This window comes from Rhinoderma darwinii, chromosome 1, assembly GCF_050947455.1.
Source record: "Rhinoderma darwinii isolate aRhiDar2 chromosome 1, aRhiDar2.hap1, whole genome shotgun sequence".
Taxonomy (NCBI): Eukaryota; Metazoa; Chordata; class Amphibia; order Anura; family Rhinodermatidae; genus Rhinoderma; species Rhinoderma darwinii.
In genome coordinates this window covers 663,945,205-663,968,056 of record NC_134687.1, presented here as the reverse complement: position 1 = coordinate 663,968,056, position 22,852 = coordinate 663,945,205, and the positions used below count along the sequence as shown (strand labels likewise).

Genomic DNA, 22,852 nt, shown 5'->3' with positions numbered 1-22,852 from the left:
TAGAGGAAACCCCTTATGTGTCTTTCCGTATATGGACAGTAACGTCAGCGGTTACCTCTAGGAGCGGAATCCACTGCCAGAATGTCAGTAAAGCTCTGGAAGGGGATTCCACTCCTGGGGGAGCCTCTGATGTCACTGTCCATATATGGACAAAAATGTCAAGGGCTTTCCCTAGACAGGTGACCCGGCCAGAGTGATTGCATTGCTGTGGCCGGGGACTCTATAGTTGAAAGCCTGACATCACTGTCCAGACACGGACAGTGACGTCAAGGGCTTCCTCGGGCTCAGTGCTTAAAGTAGCGTTGTGCCCGGTGTATACTCTATAAGGGGAGGAGTTCTCTCTGCTCCTCCGCTCTGTACTAATGCTGAAGCGGGGAGCTGACTGTGCAGCAATTCAACTGTGTTTGCGTCCGCAAAATGCAGAAACAGTTGATGCCGGGACATACCAGTCGCCCGGGTCTCTGCCCAGAATCCGGGACTGTCTTGCTGAATCCAGGATGTTGGGAGGTATGCTTGTAGAGCTGTCAATCACTGTGTGTGGGGGAGGGGCATGATTCTCAGGGCTTTTTTCTTTTCGTTCTGGCAGCGTTAAAACATAATTTATAATGAAATTGCTGAATTGAATAATAGAAAAATATAACCCCCTGAGCTCAGCTCCTCTTACTTTATTTAATGCTGCCCACAGATAGGAGACGTAATTGGTCCGAACAATTAAAACACCGGTCATATTGTGACAAATAAAGCAGAATTTTCCAGATCAATAACTTCTTCTCATTCTTTTCATATTTTTTGTTCCATTTCTAAAGTGATTCCAAGTTCAAGCTCAAGATTTTAGATTTACATTTGTAATATTCTTATTGAATTCATGGTGTGAACACAGTCCTGATGATAGCGCCGCTTCTATTTATACTTGTATCCATAGTTTATAGATGTCTGGAGCAAATGTTTGTTGGTCACGCAGGGGAAAAAGGGCATAGCGCACTCTCGTGGTTCATGCCCCGGATGAATGTTTTCCGGGTAAGTGTCTGAACTTGCATTGTTTTTCTGTATCCAATCTTCAAACAACCTAAAAGAAAAGAAATAAGAGGGATGAATGAGCAATTATAAACAATGTAATGTGGTATTTAGTGTGAAGTTAGAAGCAAAGCCCAGTGCCTGCTCCTCCATCACTAACTCCAGTCAAATGACTAACATCTTATTGTGACTACACCAGCAGAATAGTGAGTGCAGCTCTGGAGTGGGTGGAGTAGAACGTGTGGAGAGAGCTGCTGAGACTTCCGTGCAGGCCTTGGATCCAGGGACTTTCCTTATCCTATCTGCCCAGGCCTCATACCATCTGCCTGGGCTTGGAAAGTACCCTGAGGGGGGTTCCATCCTAGGATGGAGCCTCAGACCTCTACCTCCCGGAGCATGCCAGCGGGGGGTAGAGGGTCATCCCAGCTGGCTGGGAATATGCAAACGGTCGCGGGGGTGAGGAGATCATCTCGGGGCAAGGCTATCCTGGCTCCCCCCGTGGCTGGAACCCTGGATAAGGGTATGGAGACGCGGTCCGGCATGGTGATAGAGGTTTTGTCGTCTGGAGAAGGACCAGCACTGTCCGGACATTTGGATGACGGTCGTGTGGAGGAATGGGGACAGCTGAGGACCGGAGAGACGGTGGAGAACTTCAGCTCCCATATGGCTATGCGGTTGGAGGAGTATCGGGACCTCAGGAAGTCGCTGCAACGGCTCCGTGCGGACTTGGCGGTCGCCAGAGGAAGGGCTGCAAAAGCCTCAGGAGGTAAGAGGTCCCGATACCGTTTCACTGTGAAATCCTTGTTGGAGGAAATAAAAGAAGTGGAAGAAAGACGTGATGAGATTGTGGCAGGCGGAGGGGTGTTTGGAGAAAAATTAAAAAACGAAGAGAGGTTTGCCGAGATGGCAGCACCTATAAAAATAGAATGTATGGAGGAAGACACAGCAAAGGAAAATGTGGTGGAGGCAATGGAGAGTGAGAATGTAAAGTCCAGAGAAGGCACAGATTCTGAGGCACCCAGGAGCAGTGAGGAGGAGGAGGGTGGACTCACAGCTGGGAATAATTAGGAGTGTTTTGAAACTGACAGTGAGCGGCCTCCAGGATTACTCACTCAGATCCGTAATGTGGAGTCACCGGTGTCCTTCCAGGGATTTTGTTTTGGTGCGGAGTTACCCGCAGAGGAGGAAAAGGAAAAGAAAAAAAAATTTAAGAAGAAAAAAAAGGAAAAGGAAAAAAAATCTGCTAAAGGTTCATTTAAACTTGTGTATACAGCAAGATCCTTCCTGTGCTCTGAGCCAGATGAAAGTCAGGATCAGGGCACAGGTCCCGCAAGACCCCCAGCTCAAGCCTCTGCAGTGGGGCTGGAGCGGGAATGCGGGGAGAGTGTTACGGGTCCGGCATTAGAACACGTGGTGGTCAAAATGGCGCCGGACGCCAACCCCTGCAAAGGGGGCGGTACTGGTGGCCTGGTGACGCCAGGGGGTGTGTCCCCGTGTCCGGTGAATGGCGAGCCCGGGAAACTGGTCTTTGATGCGAGTCAGGGGTCGGGAGAACGGGTAAACCAGAAACCGGATGTGGTGTCTGAAAGCCGGAAGTCTGTCGGTGTCGCAGTAAAGCTGTCAGACGTTCCCGACAAGGGCGGTCACAGAGGGGGCTCCGGCTCTGTTGGCCACTCCTCTGTGGGAGGGGGGAGTGGTCCGGCGCCAGAGGCGGCTCCAGTGACGTCAGTGGCTCCTTCATCCGCATCGCTGAAAAGTGGTGTAGGCGAGAAGGGGGCTGCTGGCGTCAGGGGCGACGGTGGCCCCTTTCCCAAAAATGTTCCGCGCATAGAACAGATGGAGGTTAATGAGGCGGAGGGCACAGCGGGGACATCGCTTATAACATCTGGTGGCGTCCCTGCAAAGGTGCCTGATGATGCGGAGACTGAAGCAGTGTCTAATAAAGCAAAATGTACAGAAAAAATACATAACATAGAACCAGGCCTGGCCAGAAGGATGACTGCAGGGGGACCTGGTGGGTTAAATAAAAAAGTTGCGGCTGTGAATGTGGAAACTGCTGGGGGTATGCAGGTGTCTGTAAATAAAGTTGTTGGAGTGTCTGCTGGTAATGGGGTGTTGAGTGCTGTGTCTGTAGGTGGTGAGTTGGTGGGTGGTGGGGATGGGGTATCAACCAGGGGCAATGGGCCTGGCGCTCCTCTTGCTGTGACATCCGGCAGGTCTTATGCTGGTGTCGCAGCGGGGGGACAGCGGGCCCACCCATCTTCATCCTCAAGGTCCGGGGACGGTAACTTGCAACAACGTCTCTTGGACGCTTTAAGAGAGGGAAAGCAAACCCTAACCATAGGGGGAGTGCAGAAGGATCTGTCTTTCTGGATAGACAGATATGGTCTAAATGCCTTCCGAGAGCAACGAGGAGATCAGTGGTCGCTCCCAACAGCCGGGCAGGCTGTAGCCAGGAGGAATGTGGTCCGTCTCCGGTGGCGTGGCAATGATGCGTGCCCTCCCAGAAAGAGGGTGGTGGAGCTGCTGCTGGGGATGGGCTTCAAGGCGAGTGACATCTTTGCCTTGATACATCCTCATGGCTCGGTCGAGTTTGACATCAGCTTTGTTCACCTAGGGGGCCTTGAGGTTTTCTGGGGGAACTACGAGCTGGTGAAGGACAAGCCTGGCTGGCGAGACTTTGCTGCACAAGCAATTTCTCGCCAAAGTGGTCCCAAGAGAGTGACCGTTCTTACCCGTAACGAGTCACTCTCTTGTATTGATATCATGACCTGGTTGGGAAGGTACGGAGAGGTAGTAGAGATGCCACGGAAAAACATGGATGAGTTTGGCATCTGGTCAGGGGCCTGGACGTTCATGGTTAAATTAAAGTGTCTGGGACAGACGGTGTCCCACATACCATCGTCTGCTTTCCTGGGAAGAGATCGGATCCTTGTCTTCTACCAGGGGCAGCCGAAGTTGTGTCATCGGTGTGGCGACCCCTCACATTTGAGTGCAGGTTGCAAGGTGCAGAAGTGTGCTCATTGTGGGGGGATTGGTCATCTAACCGCATCGTGTGACCGTATTCGCTGCAACCTGTGTGGTGACTTAGGTCACCCGTTCAGTCGGTGTCCTCGCTCTGTTGTCAATGCTTGTTCCAAACCTGCAGAGGATGAGAGGAGGGAGGCCTCCGTTGGTGAGGGTGCGGGCAGGGACGATGGGGCACAGGGGCAAGGGAAGAATGCAAAGAAGGGTCCCCCTTCTCGCCAGAGAAGGACGGAGAAGCGAAGGAAGGAGAGAATTTGGAGGGCGCTCCAGGAAACTGGGACGACCTCTGATTCGTATCTAGATGCCCCCCCTGAAGCTGATGCCCCTGGGGAGGCCGAATTGAATGGGGAGATGAGGAGGATCCAAAGGGAGCAGAGAGCTGAGGACTCTCAGTCCTCCCACTATGAAAGTGTGGGAGAGGAAGAGAGGACTCAGTCTACAGCAAAAGGGACACCGGGCAAAACCCAAGGGCCAAATACATCTGGCCCAGCCCTGGCCCAGGAAGGTAAATCCTGTACTCTACTGATCGATACCATGCTCTCGTGGACATTCCAGCCTCTAATACTAAGAGGGAGGGCATGGTAGGGCACCCTAGAGTCGTTGAGCCTCCCCTGCTGCAGGGGCCGTTGCCCCCAGAGGGGGAGGTTGACCCGGAACTTGGGGATGAAGATGGGAATAGGGTGGTGAGTATGGACTCCTCAGTTTGCAAGAAGCGAGGCAAAGAAGGGGGGTCCTCATCAGATAGAGGGGGGGTGGGAAGAAGAAAGCCGTCTAACTCAAACATCCATGATGGCGGCACCCACTCCGTTGACGCTGGCATCAATTAATGTTGCCAGCATTAAGTCAGATAGGGCGAGATTTGCCGCCTTTGATTTTCTTGGCCGAGTTGAAGCCGACATTTTGTTTTTGCAGGGGACCAGGCTGTCACTTTTGGCAGACGTCGTTAAATCTAGGAGGGAGTGGCGATGCTGGCCCTCCTACTGGTCTCTTGCGGCTGAGCCATATAGCGGAGTGGCGGTCCTTTTCACCGCACCGGTAACATGCCGACGGATGATTGAGTTAGAAATGGGGAGGTGCTTGATCTTAGATGTCCTCATGAGGGGACAGGAATTAAGATTAATCAATATATACGGACCCCAGAGCAAATGGGACCGTAAAAGTCTCTTCATGAGGATTAAGCCTTTCCTTTTTTCAGGTCGACAAGTTAGCTTTGGAGGGGACTTCAATACTATCGTGAGGCCCCGAGATAGAGGAGGTTCTAAAAAATTGACCTATGATAGTGTAGCATTAAAAAGTATAGTTAGCGATGCTCGCCTGGTGGATATCCACATCAGGCATACCCCAGGCCACTCGGGTTTCACCTATCGTAGAGGTAGTTGTAGGTCTAGGATAGACAGGTTTTTTTTGAACGAGGAAGCCATCTCTTCACCAGTGTCCGTTGTTGAGGTGGAGTTCTCCGATCACTGTATGATTATTTTCTCTTTGAACATTGCAGAGTCCCTCCAGATGGGAAGAGGTATATGGAGGCTGAATTCTACTCTCTTGGAAGAAGCGGAGATAAGACAGGCCTTTGAGGATTTTCTTCAGAGCCAGGTACCTTTGTTGGATCTCAGTGGTACTAAGTCTGAGTGGTGGGAGTTGTTTAAAGTCCGGGTGGCAGGATTTTTCCGCAGGCTCTCGAGCCTCAGGTCCATGAGTAGGTACCGCCTATATCAGGAACTGAGGAGGAAACTCGAACATCTGGTCTCAACCGGGGGTAGTGGGGAGGAGATTTCCGTGGTGAAAGCTTTGCTCAGGAGGTGTCAGTATGATAGGCACACATCTTTAGTTCTTGAGAGGGATTTCAGGAGGTACCGCTCGCCCGACCCCTACAGGAACTGTAAGATGTCAGTGAGTCGTAAGGTTGTGACAGGACTGATTGATAGTACAGGATCTCTGAAGAGATCCAAATCAGGGATCTTGGAGGTCGTCAGATTCTTCTACTCGCACCTCTTGGGGAAGCAAGATCCAAACCGAGACGAGATGTCGGCTTTCCTGGCTGAAACCATCCCTGAGCCAGGGGTAGACCCCTCTCTCGGTGTTTTGATAGACTCGATCAAGGAAGAGGAAGTGGGATTGGCGATTGATGGGCTTGCCCTCAAAAAATCGCCAGGGCCGGATGGCTTAACATCCGAGTTTTATAAGACTTTTAAAGGAACCCTAGTTCCCCTCTTGACTGAGGTGTTTAATGAGTGCCTTTCCTCGGGTACTTTGCCAATGTCAATGAGGAGGTCGGCCTTGATCGTTTTATCGAAGGGTAAAGACTCGACCCGTATTGAGAATTGGCGTCCCATAACGCTGCTCAATACGGACAGAAAGGTTCTCGCAAAGGTGCTGTTTAATCGGCTGGTGAAGTTTGCATCCCGGCTCCTTTCGCCGGTCCAGCATTGCTCTGTTCCAGGCCGCAGCACATTTAGTGCTGTCCTCAGTGTCAAAAAGGCAGTGGAGCAGGGAAATTCTGGTCGGTGGCAGGGGTACATCCTGTCCTTGGACCAGGCCAAGGCTTTTGACCGGGTGGACCACGAGTACCTCTGGTCGGTCCTTCTGAGGTATGGCCTACCCGGGGGGTTTGTCAATTGGCTACAGACCTTATACACTGGGGCTGAGACTTTTGCGCTGGTGAACGGTTGGGTTGGAACCCCCTTTGAGGTTGGGTCTGGTGTCCGCCAGGGTTGTCCCTTGAGCCCTTTGCTATATGCGTTCGCAATTGATCCTTTTCTTAAAAGGATCGATCGTGGGCCATTGGCGGGAGTCGGGGCCGGCCTGGAGGGGCCGGAGGCCACTCAGAGGGTGGTTGCGTACGCAGACGACGTCTCCATTTTTGTCTCCTCGAGAGGGGAGGCAGAGTGGGTGATGTCGGAAGTGGAGCGTTACTCATTGGCATCTGGGTCCAATATCAACCGGGATAAGTGCAAGAGTCTCTGGCTGGGAGGAGGAGATCCTGGTTTTGATCTCCCGGACACCCTTCCAGAGCCTCAGGGGTCTGCTAAGATCTTAGGAGTCGAATTTGGCCCGGGTGATTACCCCAAGAAGAACTGGGAGGATAGGCTGAATCTAGTTGCCCAGAAGGTCGACCAATGGAAGGGTTGGTCCTTAACCCTGAGGGAAAGGGTTCACTTGGCCAAGGCCTACCTGGTGCCCATGTTGCTTTACCTGGGCAGTGTGTGCATCTTGCCAGAACCTCTCTGGACCCGGGTCTATAGCCTGTTCTTCCAGCTGTTATGGGGGAACAGGCTCAACCTAATCAAGAGGGAGGTTACTTACCTACCAAGGACACTAGGCGGGTTAGGTATGGTTAACCCGGTGGTGTTCCTAGTGAACACCTTTGTTAAGATCAACCTGGCAAACCTCTGGCAAGAGAGGGCTCCTTGGTGGATATCCTCCTGCAGGGGGTGGTTTCGGCCTTTCTTCCAGGAATGGGAGAGAGGAGGGCAAGTGAAAGACCTGCGTACACCTCACGGACATCTCCCGGCTTATGCCACCCTGGCGCTGAAGATTGTTCGCCGGTGGGGTCTGGAGGTGTGGGAGATCAGGACCATGTCGAGAAAATTTCTTGACAGGAGGGTCCAGATGACCCACTTCCAGAAGCCCCTGGCGCTCAAAGACTGCCCAAGTAGTGACCTCGGGGTGGGATTAAAACTTTTAAATTCAGCGAGGATTCCCCAGAAGTTTTGGGATCTGGCTTGGCGTTGCTTCCATGGGAGACTGTATGTGAGGGGCAATCTAAAGTGCAGAAGCTCTGATGATCGGGATTGCCCCCGGGAGGAGTGCGGCGGAGTGCTGGAAAGCATGGAGCATTTCCTGCTTCATTGCCCTTTCAATACAGAGGTATACAAAAGGGTGGGAGCCTCCATTGGTTGGCCAGGCCTAACCAGCCTCTCCTATGCTGGGTGGGCCTATGGAGTGTTCGGAGACCTCGGTGGTAGGGACCATTGCACCTTGTTTCTAGTCAGTATAGTGGTCAGGCACTTTATGTGGAATGCACGATGTCTAGTTTCTACCCAGAAGAAAATCCTCCTAGTGGATGAGGTTGTTAGCAATATCATGGGTGACCTGGTGAAGGTGCATTCTTTGGAGGTTGGCAGATTGGGAGCATCCAAAGCCTCTCGTCTTTGGAGGGGCTTTTCCTTTTGGGTGCCTTAATGTGTCTGCCTTCATGAGGGAGGGGGGGGTCGTCACCGGTGCTCAACTGGAGGTGGGGGTCTGCGTTCCGCTGAGGCACCAAAAAAAATATAGCGATAGGGCTCGGAATAAGGGAAAGGTGAGGGTCAGCATAGGGTCAGCTTTCAATAGGGTCAAGAAAGGGCTAGTAATAGGGTAAGGAGATAGGGCAAGCGATAGGGAGGGTGCAGCGGTGGACGTGGTACCTTGGCCTCTGGGGGGGTGCTGGGGGGGGGCTTTCCCTTCTCTCTATCTGGTGATGGGCTAGGTAAGCACAGGAAGATTTTTGTTTTGTTTAGGATTGAAATGGCAGGAAAAAGGTTTACAAGCGACCGAACTTGGTGCTTTCGGGTACGGTGTATTTTGTATATGGTTTGGTATTTGGACAAGTTGGTGATGTGTATTGTATTATATTGTAAAAATGTTGTTAGAATAGGGATAGACTTAAGGGGGTTAATAGATAGGTTGGGAGGGGTCGGGGGGGGGGTTTGCCTGACCCAGCCCCGGACTATGCGGACATGGGAGGACATGGGGCGGGGGGCTGGGCTGGGGTGTTGGGTGTGGTGGTGGGGGCCAGCATCTGGACTATGCGGACGTGAGAGGACATGAGGCGAGATGCTGGCTGGGGTGGTGGAGTTTAGGTAAGAAGGGTAAGGTTAAGGAAAGTCAGGATGTGTATAGTGTGATTAAAAAAAAAAAAAAAAAATATAAAAAATAAAAAATAAAAAATTGGGATTAGTATTATTATATTTTGGATTGTTTTTGTTATTATTATTATTATTATTATTTTATTTGTTATTATTATGTTGTTTGATTATTATTATTATCATCATTATTATGTTGTTTCTTTAGGCCCTTGGTTGACGCGGGTCGGGGGATTTTCTGTTAGTACTTTGGATGACGTTTATATGATGTTTGTATATATTCTAGCTATTGTTTAGCTTCGGATGAAGTGTAGATGTAAGTATATAAGAGTGGGGTGTATGTGGCCGGGTCTGGTATAGTTTTCTCTTCTCATATACAGAGATGTATATAAGAAAATTTGTTTATAAGAATTGGGTTGTGACTTTTTGGTTATATGGAATTAGTTATGTATTTGTTTTTCAGTTTATGTTTTGTAAATTTATATAAAATAAAGAGATACAGGATGTAACTCAGGATCAGTACAGGATAAGTAATGTAATGTATGTACACAGTGACTCCACCAGCAGAATAGTGAGTGCAGCTCTGGAGTACAATACAGGATGTATCTCAGGGTCAGTACAGGATAAGTAATGTAATGTATGTACATAAAGGTGGGAAGGTGTGCAGGAGATTTCCTGGAGGAATGGATGTGAAGAGGTGTTGAAGATAGTGGAGGGTAGAGATGCAGGAGATGTCCTGGAGGAGAGGTCATGAAGAGGTAGAGGGAAGGGGGGCTGGAGATGTCCTGTAGGAGAGGATATGAAGAGGTGATGAAGATAGATATGATAAAGATAGTGGAGGGTAGAGGTGCAGGAGATGTCATGGAGTAGAGGATGTGAAGAGGTAATGAAGATAGTGGAGGTTAGAGGTGCAGGAGATGTCCTGGAGGAGAGGTCATGAAGAGGGGGAGGGAAGGGGGGGCAGAAGATGTCCTGAAGGAAAGTTTGTGAAGAGGTGATGAAGATAGTGGAGGGTAGAGGTCCAGGAGAATGCCTGGAGAAGAGGTTGTGAAGAAGAGATGAAGTAAGAGGTGATGAAGATTGAGGAGGGAAGGGGTGCAGGAGATTTCCTGGAGGAGAGGATGTGAAGAGGTGATGAAGATAGAGGAGGGAAGGGGTGCAGTAGATGTCCTGGAGCAGAGGTTGTGAAAAGGTGATAAAGATAGAGGAGGGAAGGGGTGCAGGATATGTCCTGGCGGAGAGGATGTGAAGAGGTGATGAAAATAGTGGAGGTAGAGGTGCAGAAGAAGTGCTGGCGGAGAGGTAGTGAAGAGGTGATGAAGATAGAGGAGGTAGAGGTGAAGGAGATGTCCTTGAGGAGCGGTCATGAAGTGGTGATGAAGATAGAGGGAAGGGGTGCAGGAGATGTCCTGGAGGAGAATTCATGAAGAAGTGTTGAAGATAGTGGAGTGTATAGAGGTGCAAGAGATGTCCTAGAGGAGAAGACATGAAGAAGTGATGAAGATAGTGGAGGGTAGAGGTGCAGGAGATGTCCTGGAGGAGAATTTGAAATGAGGTGATGATGATAGAGAAGGTAGAGGTGCAGGAGATATCCTGGAGGAGAGGTAATGAAGAGGTGATGAAGATAGAGGAGGGAAGGGGTGCAGGAGATGTCCTGGAGGAGAATTCATGAAGAAGTGATGAAGATAGTGGAGTGTATAGAGGTGCAGGAGATGTCCTAGAGGAGAAGACATGAAGAAGTGATGAAGATAGTGGAGGTAGAGGTGCAGGCGAAGTGCTGGCGGAGAGGTAGTGAAGAGGTGATGAAGATAGAGGAGGTGAGGTGCAGGAGAATTTCTGGAGGAGAGGTAATGAAGACAATGGAGTGTATAGAGGTGCAGGAGATGTCCTGGGGGAGAGGTCATGAAGAGGTGATGAAGATAGAGGAGGTAGAGGTGCAGGAGAATTTCTGGAGGAGAGGTCATGAAGACAATGGAGTGTATAGAGGTGCAGGAGATGTCCTGGAGGAGAGGTTGTGAAGAGGCGATGAAATAGAGGAGGTAGAGGTGCAGGAGATATGAAGAGGAGATTAAGGTAATAGTGAAGAGAAGGCCATATGTAGAGTGGCAATGTCTCTTAGATTAGTACCTAGAGATTACATAAATGTCTGGATGAGCATGATTGCAGGAAGTTCTGTGAGTAACCTGTAAGATGTACAACTTTATTTGCTAGGTTATTTTCGGTTAGATGAGTGACAGGTGGATGAGTGGTAACCGGAGTTTTATAGTCTTGTAGACATCTTACCACTGGGAAGGGAGTTGAAGTGGTCATATCAGAACATAATCTGAGTGAATATCCGCATGTTAGTGGTGTCAGGGATAGAAAAGGAGTGAGTGCAGGAAATGTGCTATAGATGGAGGAACCTCAAGAAGCAAGAAGTACATGTTACCTCGATATTATAATAAAATTATTCAAAAATAACAAACTGAATAATAATGAGAACAGTGACTTACTTATCAATGTAGGCATGGTGTAATACAAAGATTGGGTCATTGGCTGATATTGGGACCTGACCCATCGTACCCCCAATATAGTCATGAAACATATTGTGCATGTTTTCCTCCATGGTCGTCCCATCCAAAGGGTTTAAAAATCCTGAGTGGAATGAGCAGAAGTGGAATAATTATCTACTGCATATAAACCATCCAAATGTTAGACACATCTCTAAATCAGCTTGTCCTTTACCAGTTTAGTAAATGTTCTGTTGAATTTTCCATAGAGAGGCCGTTTCCACCATAAGCAACAAACACCCACAAACATAGAGGACGACTGTCACAGACCGCAACCTCCACTTACCTCACGTCCACAGACCTCTCTCTTCCTGCCGACGTCTCCCTCCCTGGAGACTCCAGCACATGCGGCCGCTCTGCCCTGTAGTGTCCACTAGGGGGCGCACGTGCATATGTAATTGATTAATTATTCTCGAGATTACCTTGAACTATAAAAAGGGCCCTGTCCTTCCGTTCCTTGACTGAGCGTTGTTGTAGTCTTCCCATGTCTGTATGGTAAGTGGTCCCTTAGTGTTATCATGTTCCCGTGCCCTGCTACCTGTATCCTGTATCCCGTGCTGTGTTTTGTTCCTGAGCCTGTCTAGTGTTGGAGTCGTGCCGTGCCACCTGCTGTCATCCGCCACGTCTGGCGCAAACTCCTACGCCTGCTGTCATCCACCATGTCTGGCGCAACCTGCTACCCCTACTGTCTTCCGCCACGTCTTGCACAACCTGCCACATCCAGCCCCATCCGAGCTAAAGCCTCTTACATTGTCTGGACTATCTCAGGTACCCTTGTGCTACAAACGCCTTGTGTAGGCTTTTGCATTGACTGTGACTTGGCCAGCTGCATCTCAGCTTCGGCGGAGTGGCCTAGTGGGTTTACATAACCCTAGATCATGACAATGACCAGTTGGATTATTTTTGTTCTTTACCTTCCAGGGCATTCCGAAAACTGTGTTTAGATGTTCTATCAAAAGGTTCCGTGTCAAACTTCTCCCATTTCAGTGTCTCCTTTACATCGAGATGTGTGGGCAAACGAGTGGTTGGGTCCCTTCCTGGTTTTCTGAGCAAATTTTCAACATTTAAATTTCTCTCAGCACTTCGACAGTAGGCATCAATGTAAAAGTAGCCACTACAGATGGCCTGCAGGATAATATAAAAACTTTATTTATAGGCATTGACTTATGAAGATGGAGACAGCAGCTGCTGATCAGATACAGTGAAAGTGTAAGGAGGATGTACTAGGTCTCCCCATTTACAGCCTATAGGTTGTCTATGTAACCCTTAAAACAAATGATGATCTTGTATCCTGAGTCGTAAATCCATGTCTATATTAAAATGATTATATGTGAAGAGGACTCCCATTAGAGAAGTTAGTGGCTCCACTATATCTCTATTAAACTGAGTGGATCAGTCTGTGTGGAGGAGGGGAGCAGTCTGCGTGGTGGAGGGGAGCAGTCTGCGTGGAGTAGGGGAGCAGTCTGTGTGGAGGAGGGGAGCAGTCTGTGTGTAGGAGGGGAGCAGTCTGTGTGGAGGAGAGGAGCAGTCTGTGTGGAGGAGAGGAGCAGTCTGTGTTGAGGAGAATAGCAGTCTGTGTGGAGGAGAGGAGCAGTCTGTGTGGAGTAGGGGAGCAGTCTGTGTGGAGGAGGGGAGCAGTCTGTGTGGAGGAGGGGAGCAGTCTGCATTGAGGAGGGGAGCAGTCTGCGTGGAGAAGGGGAGCAGTCTGCGTGGAGAAGGGGAGCAGTGTGTGTGGAGTAGGGGAGCAGTCTGTGTGGAGGAGGGGAGCAGTCTGTGTGGAGGAGGGGAAGCAGTCTGTAGGGAGGAGAGGAGCAGTCTGTGTTGAGGAGGGGAGCAGTCTATGTGGAAGAGAGGAGCAGTCTGTGTGGAGTAGGGGAGCAGTCTGTGTGGAGGAGGGGAGCAGTCTGTGTGGAGGAGGGGAGCAGTCTGTGTGGAGGAGGGGAGCATTCTGTGTGGAGGAGGGGAGCAGTCTGTGTGGAGTCGGGAAGCAGTCTGTGTGGAGGAGGGGAGCAGTCTGTGTGGTGGAGGGGAGCAGTCTGTGTGAAGGAGAGCGGCAGTCTGCGTGGAGGAGGGGAGCAGTCTGCGTGGAGGAGGGGAGCAGTCTGTGTGGAGGAGGGGAGCAGTCTGTGTGGAGGAGGGGAGCAGTCTGTGTGGAGAAGGGGAGAAGTCTGTGTGGTGGAGGGGAGCAGTTTGTGTGGAGGAGGGGAGCAGTCTGTGTGGAGGAGGGGAGCAGTCTGCGTGGAGGAGGGGAGCAGTCTGCGTGGTGGAGGGGAGCAGTCTGTGTGGAGAAGGGGAGCAGTCTGTGTGGTGGAGGGGAGCAGTCTACGTGGAGGAGGGGAGCAGTCTGTGTGGTGGAGGGGAGCAGTCTGTGTGGTGGAGAGGAGCAGTCTATGTGGAGCAGGGGAGCAGTCTGTGTGGAGGAGAGGAGCAGTCTGTGTGGAGGAGGGGAGCAGTCTGCATGGAGGAGGGGAGCAGTCTGCGTGGAGGATGGGAGCAGTCTGTGTGGAGGAGGGGAGCAGTCTGTGTGGAGGAGGGGAGCAGTCTGCGTGGAGGAGGGGAGCAGTCTGCGTGGTGGAGGGGAGCAGTCTGTGTGGAGAAGGGGAGCAGTCTGTGTGGTGGAGGGGAGCAGTCTACGTGGAGGAGGGGAGCAGTCTGTGTGGTGGAGGGGAGCAGTCTGTGTGGTGGAGAGGAGCAGTCTATGTGGAGCAGGGGAGCAGTCTGTGTGGAGGAGAGGAGCAGTCTGTGTGGAGGAGGGGAGCAGTCTGCATGGAGGAGGGGAGCAGTCTGCGTGGAGGATGGGAGCAGTCTGTGTGGAGGAGGGGGGCAGTCTGTGTGGAGAAGGGGAGCAGTCTGTGTGGAGGAGAGGAGCAGTCTGTCTGGAGGAGGGGAGCAGTCTGCATGGAGGAGGGGAGCAGTCTGCGTGGAGGAGGGGAGCAGTCTGTGTGGAGGAGGGGGGCAGTCTGTGTGGAGGAGGGGGGCAGTCTGTGTGGAGAAGGGGAGCAGTCTGTGTGGTGAAGGGGAGCAGTCTGTGTGGAGGAGAGGAGCAGACTGTGTGGAGGACAGGAGCAGTCTGTGTGGAGGAGAGGAGCAGTCTGTGTGGAGGAGGGGAGCAGTCTAGGTGGAGGAGGGGAGCAGTCTGTGGTGGAGAGGAGCAGTCTGTGTGGAGGAGAGGAGCAGTCTGTGTGGAGGAGAGGAGCAGTCTGTGTGGAGGAGAGGAGCATTCTGTGTGGAGGAGAGGAGCAGTCTGTATGGAGGAGGGGAGCAGTCTGTGTGGAGGAGGGGAGCAGTCTGCGTGGAGGAGGGGAGCAGTCTGCGTGGAGGAGGGGAGCAGTCTGCGTGGAGGAGGGGAGCAGTCTGCGTGGAGGAGGGGAGCAGTCTGTGTGGAGGAGGGGAGCAGTCTGTGTGGAGGAGGGGAGCAGTCTGTGTGGTGAATGGGAGCAGTCTGTGTGGAGGAGAGGAGCAGGCTGTGTGGAGGAGAGGAGCATTCTGTGTGGAGGAGAGGAGCATTCTGTGTGGAGGAGAGGAGCAGTCTGTGTGGAGGAGGGGAGCAGTCTGTGTGGAGGAGGGGAGCAGTCTGTGTGGAGGAGAGGAGCAGTCTGTGTGGAGGAGGGGAGCAGTCTGTGTGGAGGAGGGGAGCAGTCTGTGTGGTGGAGAGGAGCAGTCTGTGTGGAGGAGGGGAGCAGTCTGTGTTGAGGAGGGGAGCAGTCTGCGTGGAGTAGGGGAGCAGTCTGCGTGGAGTAGGGGAGCAGTCTGTGTGGAGGAGAGGAGCAGACTGTGTGGAGGACAGGAGCAGTCTGTGTGGAGGAGTGGAGCAGTCTGTGTGGAGGAGGGGAGCAGTCTAGGTGGAGGAGGGGAGCAGTCTGTGGTGGAGAGGAGCAGTCTGTGTGGAGGAGAGGAGCAGTCTGTGTGGAGGAGAGGAGCAGTCTGTGTGGAGGAGGGGAGCAGTCTGCGTGGAGGAGGGGAGCAGTCTGCGTGGAGGAGGGGAGCAGTCTGTGTGGAGGAGGGGAGCAGTCTGTGTGGAGGAGGGGAGCAGTCTGTGTGGAGGAGGGGAGCAGTCTGTGTGGTGAATGGGAGCAGTCTGTGTGGAGGAGAGGAGCAGGCTGTGTGGAGGAGAGGAGCAGTCTGTGTCGAGGAGAGGAGCATTCTGTGTGGAGGAGAGGAGCAGTCTGTGTGGAGGAGGGGAGCAGTCTATGTGGAGGAGGGGAGCAGTCTGTGTGGAGGAGAGGAGCAGTCTGTGTGGAGGAGGGGAGCAGTCTGTGTGGAGGAGGGGAGCAGTCTGTGTGGTGGAGAGGAGCAGTCTGTGTGGAGGAGGGGAGCAGTCTGTGTTGAGGAGGGGAGCAGTCTGTGTTGAGGAGGGGAGCAGTCTGTGTGGAGGAGGGGAGCAGTCTGTGTTGACGAGGGGAGCAGTCTGTGTGGAGGAGGGGAGCATTCTGTGTGGAGGAGGGGAGCAGTCTGTGTGGAGGAGGGGAGCAGTCTGTGTGGAGGAGGGGAGCAGTCTGTGTGGAGGAGGGGACAAGTCTGGGTTGGGGAGGGGAGCAGTCTATGTGGAGCAGGGGAGCAGTCTGTGTGGAAGAGGGGAGCAGTCTGTGTGGAGAAGGGGAGCAGTCTGTGTGGTGGAGAGGAGCAGTTTGTGTGGTGGAGGGGAGCAGTCTGTGTGGTGGAGGGGAGCAGTCTGTGTGGAGGAGGGGAGCAGTCTGTGTGTAGAAGGGGAGCAGTCTGTGTGGAGGAGGGGAGCAGTCTGTGTGGAGATGGGGAGCATACTGTATGGAGGAGGGGAGCAGTCTGTGTGGAGGAGGGGAGCAGTCTGTGTGGAGGAGGGGAGCAGTCTGCGTGAAGAAGGGGAGCAGTGTGTGTGGAGTAGGGGAGCAGTCTGTGTGGAGGAGGGGAGCAGTCTGTGTGGAGGAGGGGAAGCAGTCTGTAGGGAGGAGAGGAGCAGTCTGTGTTGAGGAGGGGAGCAGTCTATGTGGAATAGAGGAGCAGTCTGTGTGGAGTAGGGGAGCAGTCTGTGTGGAGGAGGGGAGCAGTCTGTGTGGAGGAGGGGAGCAGTCTGTGTGGAGGAGGGGAGCATTCTGTGTGGAGGAGGGGAGCATTCTGTGTGGAGGAGGGGAGCAGTCTGTGTGGAGTCGGGAAGCAGTCTGTGTGGAGGAGGGGAGCAGTCTGTGTGGTGGAGGGGAGCAGTCTGTGTGGAGGAGAGTGGCAGCCTGTGTGGAGGAGGGGAGCAGTCTGTGTGGAGTCGGGAAGCAGTCTGTGTGGAGGAGGGGAGCATTCTGTGTGGTGGAGGGGAGCAGTCTGTGTGGAGGAGAGTGGCAGCCTGTGTGGAGGAGGGGAGCAGTCTGTGTGGAGAAGGGGAGAAGTCTGTGTGGTGGAAGGGAGCAGTTTGTGTGGAGGAGGGGAGCAGTCTGTGTGGAGGAGGGGAGCAGTCTGCGTGGAGGAGGGGAGCAGTCTGTGTGAAGGAGGGGAGCAGTCTGTGTGGAGGAGGGGAGCATACTGTGTGGAGGAGGGGAGCAGTCTGTGTAGAGGAGGGGAGCAGTCTGTGTGGTGGAGGAGAGGAGCAGTCTGTGTGGAGGAGGGGAGCAGTCTGTGTGGAGGAGGGGAGCAGTCTGTGTGGAGAAGGGGAGCAGTCTGTGTGGTGGAAGGGAGCAGTCTGTGTGGAGGAGGGGAACAGTCTGCGTGGAGGAGGGGAGCAGTCTGCGTGGAGGAGGGGAGAAGTCTGGGTTGGGGAGGGGAGCAGTCTATGTGGAGGAGAGGAGCAGTCTGTGTGGAGGAGGGGAGCAGTCTGTGTGGAGAAGGGGAGCAGTCTGTGTGGTGGAGGGGAGCAGTCTGTGTGGAGGAGGGGAGCAGTCTGTGTGGTGGAGGGGAGCAGTCTTTGTGGTGGAGGGGAGCAGTCTGCGTGGAGGAGGGGAGCAGTCTGTGTGGAGAAGGGGAGCAGTCTGTGTGGAGGAGGAGAGCAGTCTGCGTGGTGGAGGGGAGCAGTCTGCGTGGTGAAGGGGAGCATTCTGCATGGAGGAGGGGAGCAGTCTGCGTGGAGGACGGGAGCAGTCTGCGTGGAGGAGAGGAGCAGTCTGCGTGGAGGAGGGGAGCAGTCTGCGTGGAGGAGGGGAGCAGTCTGCGTGGAAAAGGGGAGCAGTCTGTGTGGAGTAGGGGAGCAGTCTGTGTGGAGGAGGGGAACAGTCTGCGTGGAGAAGGGGAGCAGTCTGCGTGGAGGAGGGGAGCAGTCTGCGTGGAGGAGGGGAGCAGTCTGTGTGGAGGAGGGGAGCAGTCTGTGTGGAGGAGGGGAGCAGTCTGCGTGGTGGAGGGGAGCAGTCTGGGTTGGGGAGGGGAGCAGTCTGCGTGGAGGAGGGGAGCAGTCTGCGTGGAGGAGGGGAGCAGTCTGCGTGGAGGAGGGGAGCAGTCTGTGTGGAGGAGGGGAGCAGTCTGCGTGGTGGAGGGGAGCAGTCTGGGTTGGGGAGGGGAGCAGTCTGTATGAGAAAAAGGCAGAGCAATTCCTAGTTACTTATGGGGAAACGGACCCTTGAAGTCGGATTTGCTCATTTGCAGAACATGTTTGTAAGAAGTTTTCTTTTAAGAATGATCACGTTATTCTGAACACCTTGACAGTCATCCAGCTGACACCCCGTAAACATTAGTACTTGAGTTTTGCAGATTCTGCATTCTTACAGCCATAGGAAGAGTAGGTTTCTGCCAGACACCAGTCCAACATGGCCAATTCTCTGACAGCAGACGCTGGGGATATTCAGATCGCGCCAGACACAATATTATTGCCAATTATCATTTGTGTATCGGCCAAAAACAAGGCGAACAGAAAATATACAAAACGTGTCACTCACCCCCCAGGAAGCAAAGTAGGAGGTCTGGTCGATATTGCCTTGTAGATCACTACTACCCAACATTTCTTCAGTGCAGATGGTGCAGGTCTCGTCATGACTCCAGTCATAATATGGAAGGGCAAAGTCCTCATCTCCTATCAACTCCTGAATTTCTCTTTCTAGGAAGAGAAGAAGTCTACGATGCCACCCTGGAAAGGCTGGACCCTGATGGGCATAACTGTTTTTTGAAAAAAAAGTGCTGTTCTTTAGTATGGGCTTCATGGAGTAATAATGGATCCAAGCAAAAACATCATAGACGGTGGCATTGATAAATTTATAGGTGCTGTGGTGGTGTCTGTCACCAGTGACCAGAATGACATAGTCTTTACTTGTGGTGTATTTGGCTAGATTGAAGTAACTGAATAACCTTCTCCTCTCCATGAGGGACAGCTGCCTGATCTCTTTCCTCTCCAAGGTTTTTGTTTCGTTACACTCTGCACCGTAGTATCCAAACTTGCACTTCCCACAGTCAAATCCACTAAAATTACCAAAACACTCACAGCTGACGTTAAAGTATTTTCTTGGCCAGTTCAGACGGTCGTCATAGTACTGGATATCGGCTAAGTTAAATGTCCTAGATTCCCAATCTAGGCAACGTCCACGTTGTGCAGTTGTTCCGCAGGGGCTTCCATTCCACAAAGGACAACATATTTTACTGTCTAAAGCTTTCTTGGTCATACATACACGGGGGAACTGGCCATGTGAACTGCTGATGGCAATGGCTAAAAAAAGAAGCGGGATAAGCATGTCTCCTGTAAATAAGTCTCCCGTGGATTCTGTCTCCTGTAGATTGGTCTACTGTAACTAGGTCTTCTGCAGATTGGTCACCTGTAGATAGGTCTCCTGAGGATTTCTCACCTGTGGATTGGTCTACTGTAAAAAAGAAACATACAATCACTTAACATGCCACAGCTCATACAAGGTCCTGACACTGAGCAGTATCAGGAGCTTATCTGCGACGCAGCACTCGACGTCCTCAGTTCTAGTATAGATGTGGGAGACAGTGTAATTTGCTGTGTATGATGAGGAGAGAGGTGAGGGGAAGATGTATCATCAGTGTAGATGTGGAGATAGTGTGATGTGCTGTGTATGATGAGGAGAGAGGTGAGGAGAAGAGGTGACATCAGTGTAGATGTGGAGACTGTGTGATGTGCTGTGTATGATGAGGAGAGAGGTGAGGAGAAGAGGTGACATCAGTGTAGATGTGGAAACAGTGTGATGTGCTGTGTATGATGAGGGGAGAGGTGAGGAGAAGAGGTGACATCAGTGTAGATGTGGAGACAGTGTGATGTGCTGTGTATGATGAGGAGAGAGGTGAGGAGAAGAGGTGACATCAGTGTAGATGTGGAGACGCTGTGATGTGCTGTGTATGATGAGGAGAGAGGTGAGGAGAAGAGGTGACATCAGTGTAGATGTTGAGACAGTGTGATGTGTTGTGTATGATGAGGAGAGAGGTGAGGAGAAGAGGTGACATCAGTGTAGATGTTGAGACAGTGTGATGTGCTGTGTATGATGAGAGTGGTGAGGAGAAGAGGTGACATCAGTGTAGATGTGGAGACAGTGTGATGTGCTGTGTATGATGAGGAGAGAGGTGAAGAGAAGAGGTATTATTAATGTAGATGTGGAGACAGTGTGATGTGCTGTGTATGATGAGGGGAGAGGTCAGGAGAAGAGGTGACATCAGTGTAGATGTGGAGACAGTGTGATGTGCTGTGTATGATGAGGAGAGAGGTGAGGAGAAGAGAAGAGGTGACATCAGTGTAGATGTGGAGACAGTGTGATGTGCTATGTATGATGAGGGGAGAGGTCAGGAGAAGAGGTGACATCAGTGTAGATGTGGAGACAGTGTGATGTGTTGTGTATGATGAGGAGAGAGGTGAGGAGAAGAGGTGACATCAGTGTAGATGTTGAGACAGTGTGATGTGCTGTGTATGATGAGGAGAGAGGTGAGGAGAAGAGGTGACATCAGTGTAGATGTTGAGACAGTGTGATGTGTTGTGTATGATGAGGAGAGAGGTGAGGAGAAGAGGTGACATCAGTGTAGATGTTGAGACAGTGTGATGTGCTGTGTATGATGAGGAGAGTGGTGAGGAGAAGAGGTGACATCACTGTAGATGTGGAGACAGTGTGATGTGCTGTGTATGATGAGAAGAGAGGTGAGGAGAAGAGGTGCCATCAGTGTAGATGTGGAGACAGTGTGATGTGCTGTGTATGATGAGGAGAGAGGTGAGGAGAAGAGGTGACATCACTGTAGATGTGGAGACAGTGTGATGTGCTGTGTATGATGAGAAGAGAGGTGAGGAGAAGAGGTGCCATCAGTGTAGATGTGGAGACAGTGTGATGTGTTGTGTATGATGAGGAGAGAGGTGAGGAGAAGAGGTGACATCAGTGTAGATGTTGAGACAGTGTGATGTGCTGTGTATGATGAGAGTGGTGAGGAGAAGAGGTGACATCAGTGTAGATGTGGAGACAGTGTGATGTGCTGTGTATGATGAGGAGAGAGGTGAAGAGAAGAGGTATTATTAATGTAGATGTGGAGACAGTGTGATGTGCTGTGTATGATGAGGGGAGAGGTCAGGAGAAGAGGTGACATCAGTGTAGATGTGGAGACAGTGTGATGTGCTGTGTATGATGAGGAGAGAGGTGAGGAGAAGAGAAGAGGTGACATCAGTGTAGATGTGGAGACAGTGTGATGTGCTATGTATGATGAGGGGAGAGGTCAGGAGAAGAGGTGACATCAGTGTAGATGTGGAGACAGTGTGATGTGTTGTGTATGATGAGGAGAGAGGTGAGGAGAAGAGGTGACATCAGTGTAGATGTTGAGACAGTGTGATGTGCTGTGTATGATGAGGAGAGAGGTGAGGAGAAGAGGTGACATCAGTGTAGATGTTGAGACAGTGTGATGTGTTGTGTATGATGAGGAGAGAGGTGAGGAGAAGAGGTGACATCAGTGTAGATGTTGAGACAGTGTGATGTGCTGTGTATGATGAGGAGAGTGGTGAGGAGAAGAGGTGACATCACTGTAGATGTGGAGACAGTGTGATGTGCTGTGTATGATGAGAAGAGAGGTGAGGAGAAGAGGTGCCATCAGTGTAGATGTGGAGACAGTGTGATGTGCTGTTTATGATGAGGAGAGAGGTGAGGAGAAGAGGTGACATCAGTGTAGATGTTGAGACAGTGTGATGTGCTGTGTATGATGAGGAGAGAGGTGAGGAGAAGAGCTGACATCAGTGTAGATGTGGAGACAGTGTGATGTGCTGTGTATGATGAGGAGAGAGGTGAGGAGAAGAGGTGACATCAGTGTAGATTTGGAGACTGTGATGTGCTGTGTATGATGAGGAGAGAGGTGAGGAGAAGAGGTGCCATCAGTGTAGATGTGGAGACAGTGTGATGTGCTGTGTATGATGAGGAGAGAGGTGAGGAGAAGAGGTGACATCAGTGTAGATGCGGGAGAGGATAATAATGCGGGAGAGGTCATCTACAAAATAAGAGGGTGAAGGGGTAAGAAGTGCAGGAGAGAGGGTGGAGAAGAAGCTGGTGCTGAGTAGTGTCTATCTTCTGGTTCCTGGTAGTGAGTTCTGTATGGGGAGTGGGGTTGCTAAGAAAGGCTTTAATAGTTGTTTGGGGCATTTTGATGAGGAGATGAGGTTTGTGAAGTGTTTCTTTAGCTTGGGTTAGGACATCTCTGTCGAAGCAGAGCATGAATTTGTAGTGTACATGTCGGCTGTAGATGCAGATTTCCTCTGGCACCATTCAGCAATTCTGGATCTGGTATGGTAAAATAGAGTTAGTGGGGTGACATTGTCAAGAAGAAATGGGATTGCAGGGTTATATAGTGGTCTGTTCCTTCATTAGGGCGTAGATAAGGGCGAAGAGAGGCCAAGAGCATCAGTAAATTCATTTGAATCAATTGGTCTGATGTTTCTGGTAAAACAAGTGGTTTTCTTGGGATAAGTAGAGGTTGAGAAGTGATGGTCAGTCAGAGGATAGGAGTAGTAGGTAACATCACTTACAGAGCTCAGTCGAGAGTGATCATCCTCGGGAGTCAAAGTTAGTCCACTAAAAAAGGCCAAAACAAGAAGTTAAAGAGAGAAGCTCAACAGGGATCCTCAACAGGTAGAGGCCTCCTAGGATGGTCGACGTTGTGTCAGCATATAATAGCTGTCAGTCGGAGGTTGTGGTGTTGTCACTACACATCAGATATCTCACCCCTACGTTATATATTTGGTGGCATCTGAGAGTATTATACATCTATAATCTATTAGTTGGACTTATCATTACTACCTTGTCCTGGAGATGAGGTGGAGAGTTCTGAGGCGGCTCCTGTCTATAGCTGGATCCTCCTGTCCTGGTCTTATATATTAGAAGGTTCATTAGATTTAAGTTCTGTGACCTCAGGCTCAGGATGATAACGCTTCTCTGGAAATGTACCTCACTGGGTCTGTTTGTTTTATTACAGATACTTTCCTGATATGGAGAGGACATTTCATCAGGATTGTAAGGAAAATGTTTTTTTAAGACAAACATTAGAGAGGAACCCTTCATCACCAGA

The 22,852-nt window shown here is 51.4% G+C and overlaps 1 protein-coding gene across 2 annotated transcripts; it reads right to left on the bottom strand.

Annotated features, from left to right (window-relative positions):
- Window positions 1-650: 650 nt before the first annotated feature.
- On the bottom strand, window positions 651-22,683 carry LOC142664621 (tyrosinase-like). Of its 2 annotated transcripts, XM_075843786.1 has the most exons (6): window positions 22,585-22,649; window positions 22,314-22,359; window positions 18,262-19,173; window positions 12,349-12,559; window positions 11,378-11,519; window positions 651-1,066 (listed from the first exon to the last, which is right to left on the bottom strand). In XM_075843786.1, exons 3-6 carry the CDS (start codon window positions 19,045-19,047, stop codon window positions 901-903), a joined length of 1,305 nt encoding a protein of 434 aa, XP_075699901.1. In that variant the 5' UTR covers window positions 19,048-19,173; window positions 22,314-22,359; window positions 22,585-22,649; the 3' UTR covers window positions 651-900. The 2 variants fall into 2 exon arrangements, with proteins under 2 accessions (XP_075699901.1, XP_075699908.1); XM_075843793.1 differs by lacking the exon at window positions 22,314-22,359 and having other exon boundaries at window positions 22,585-22,683.
- Between the last annotated feature and the right edge of the window lie 169 nt (window positions 22,684-22,852).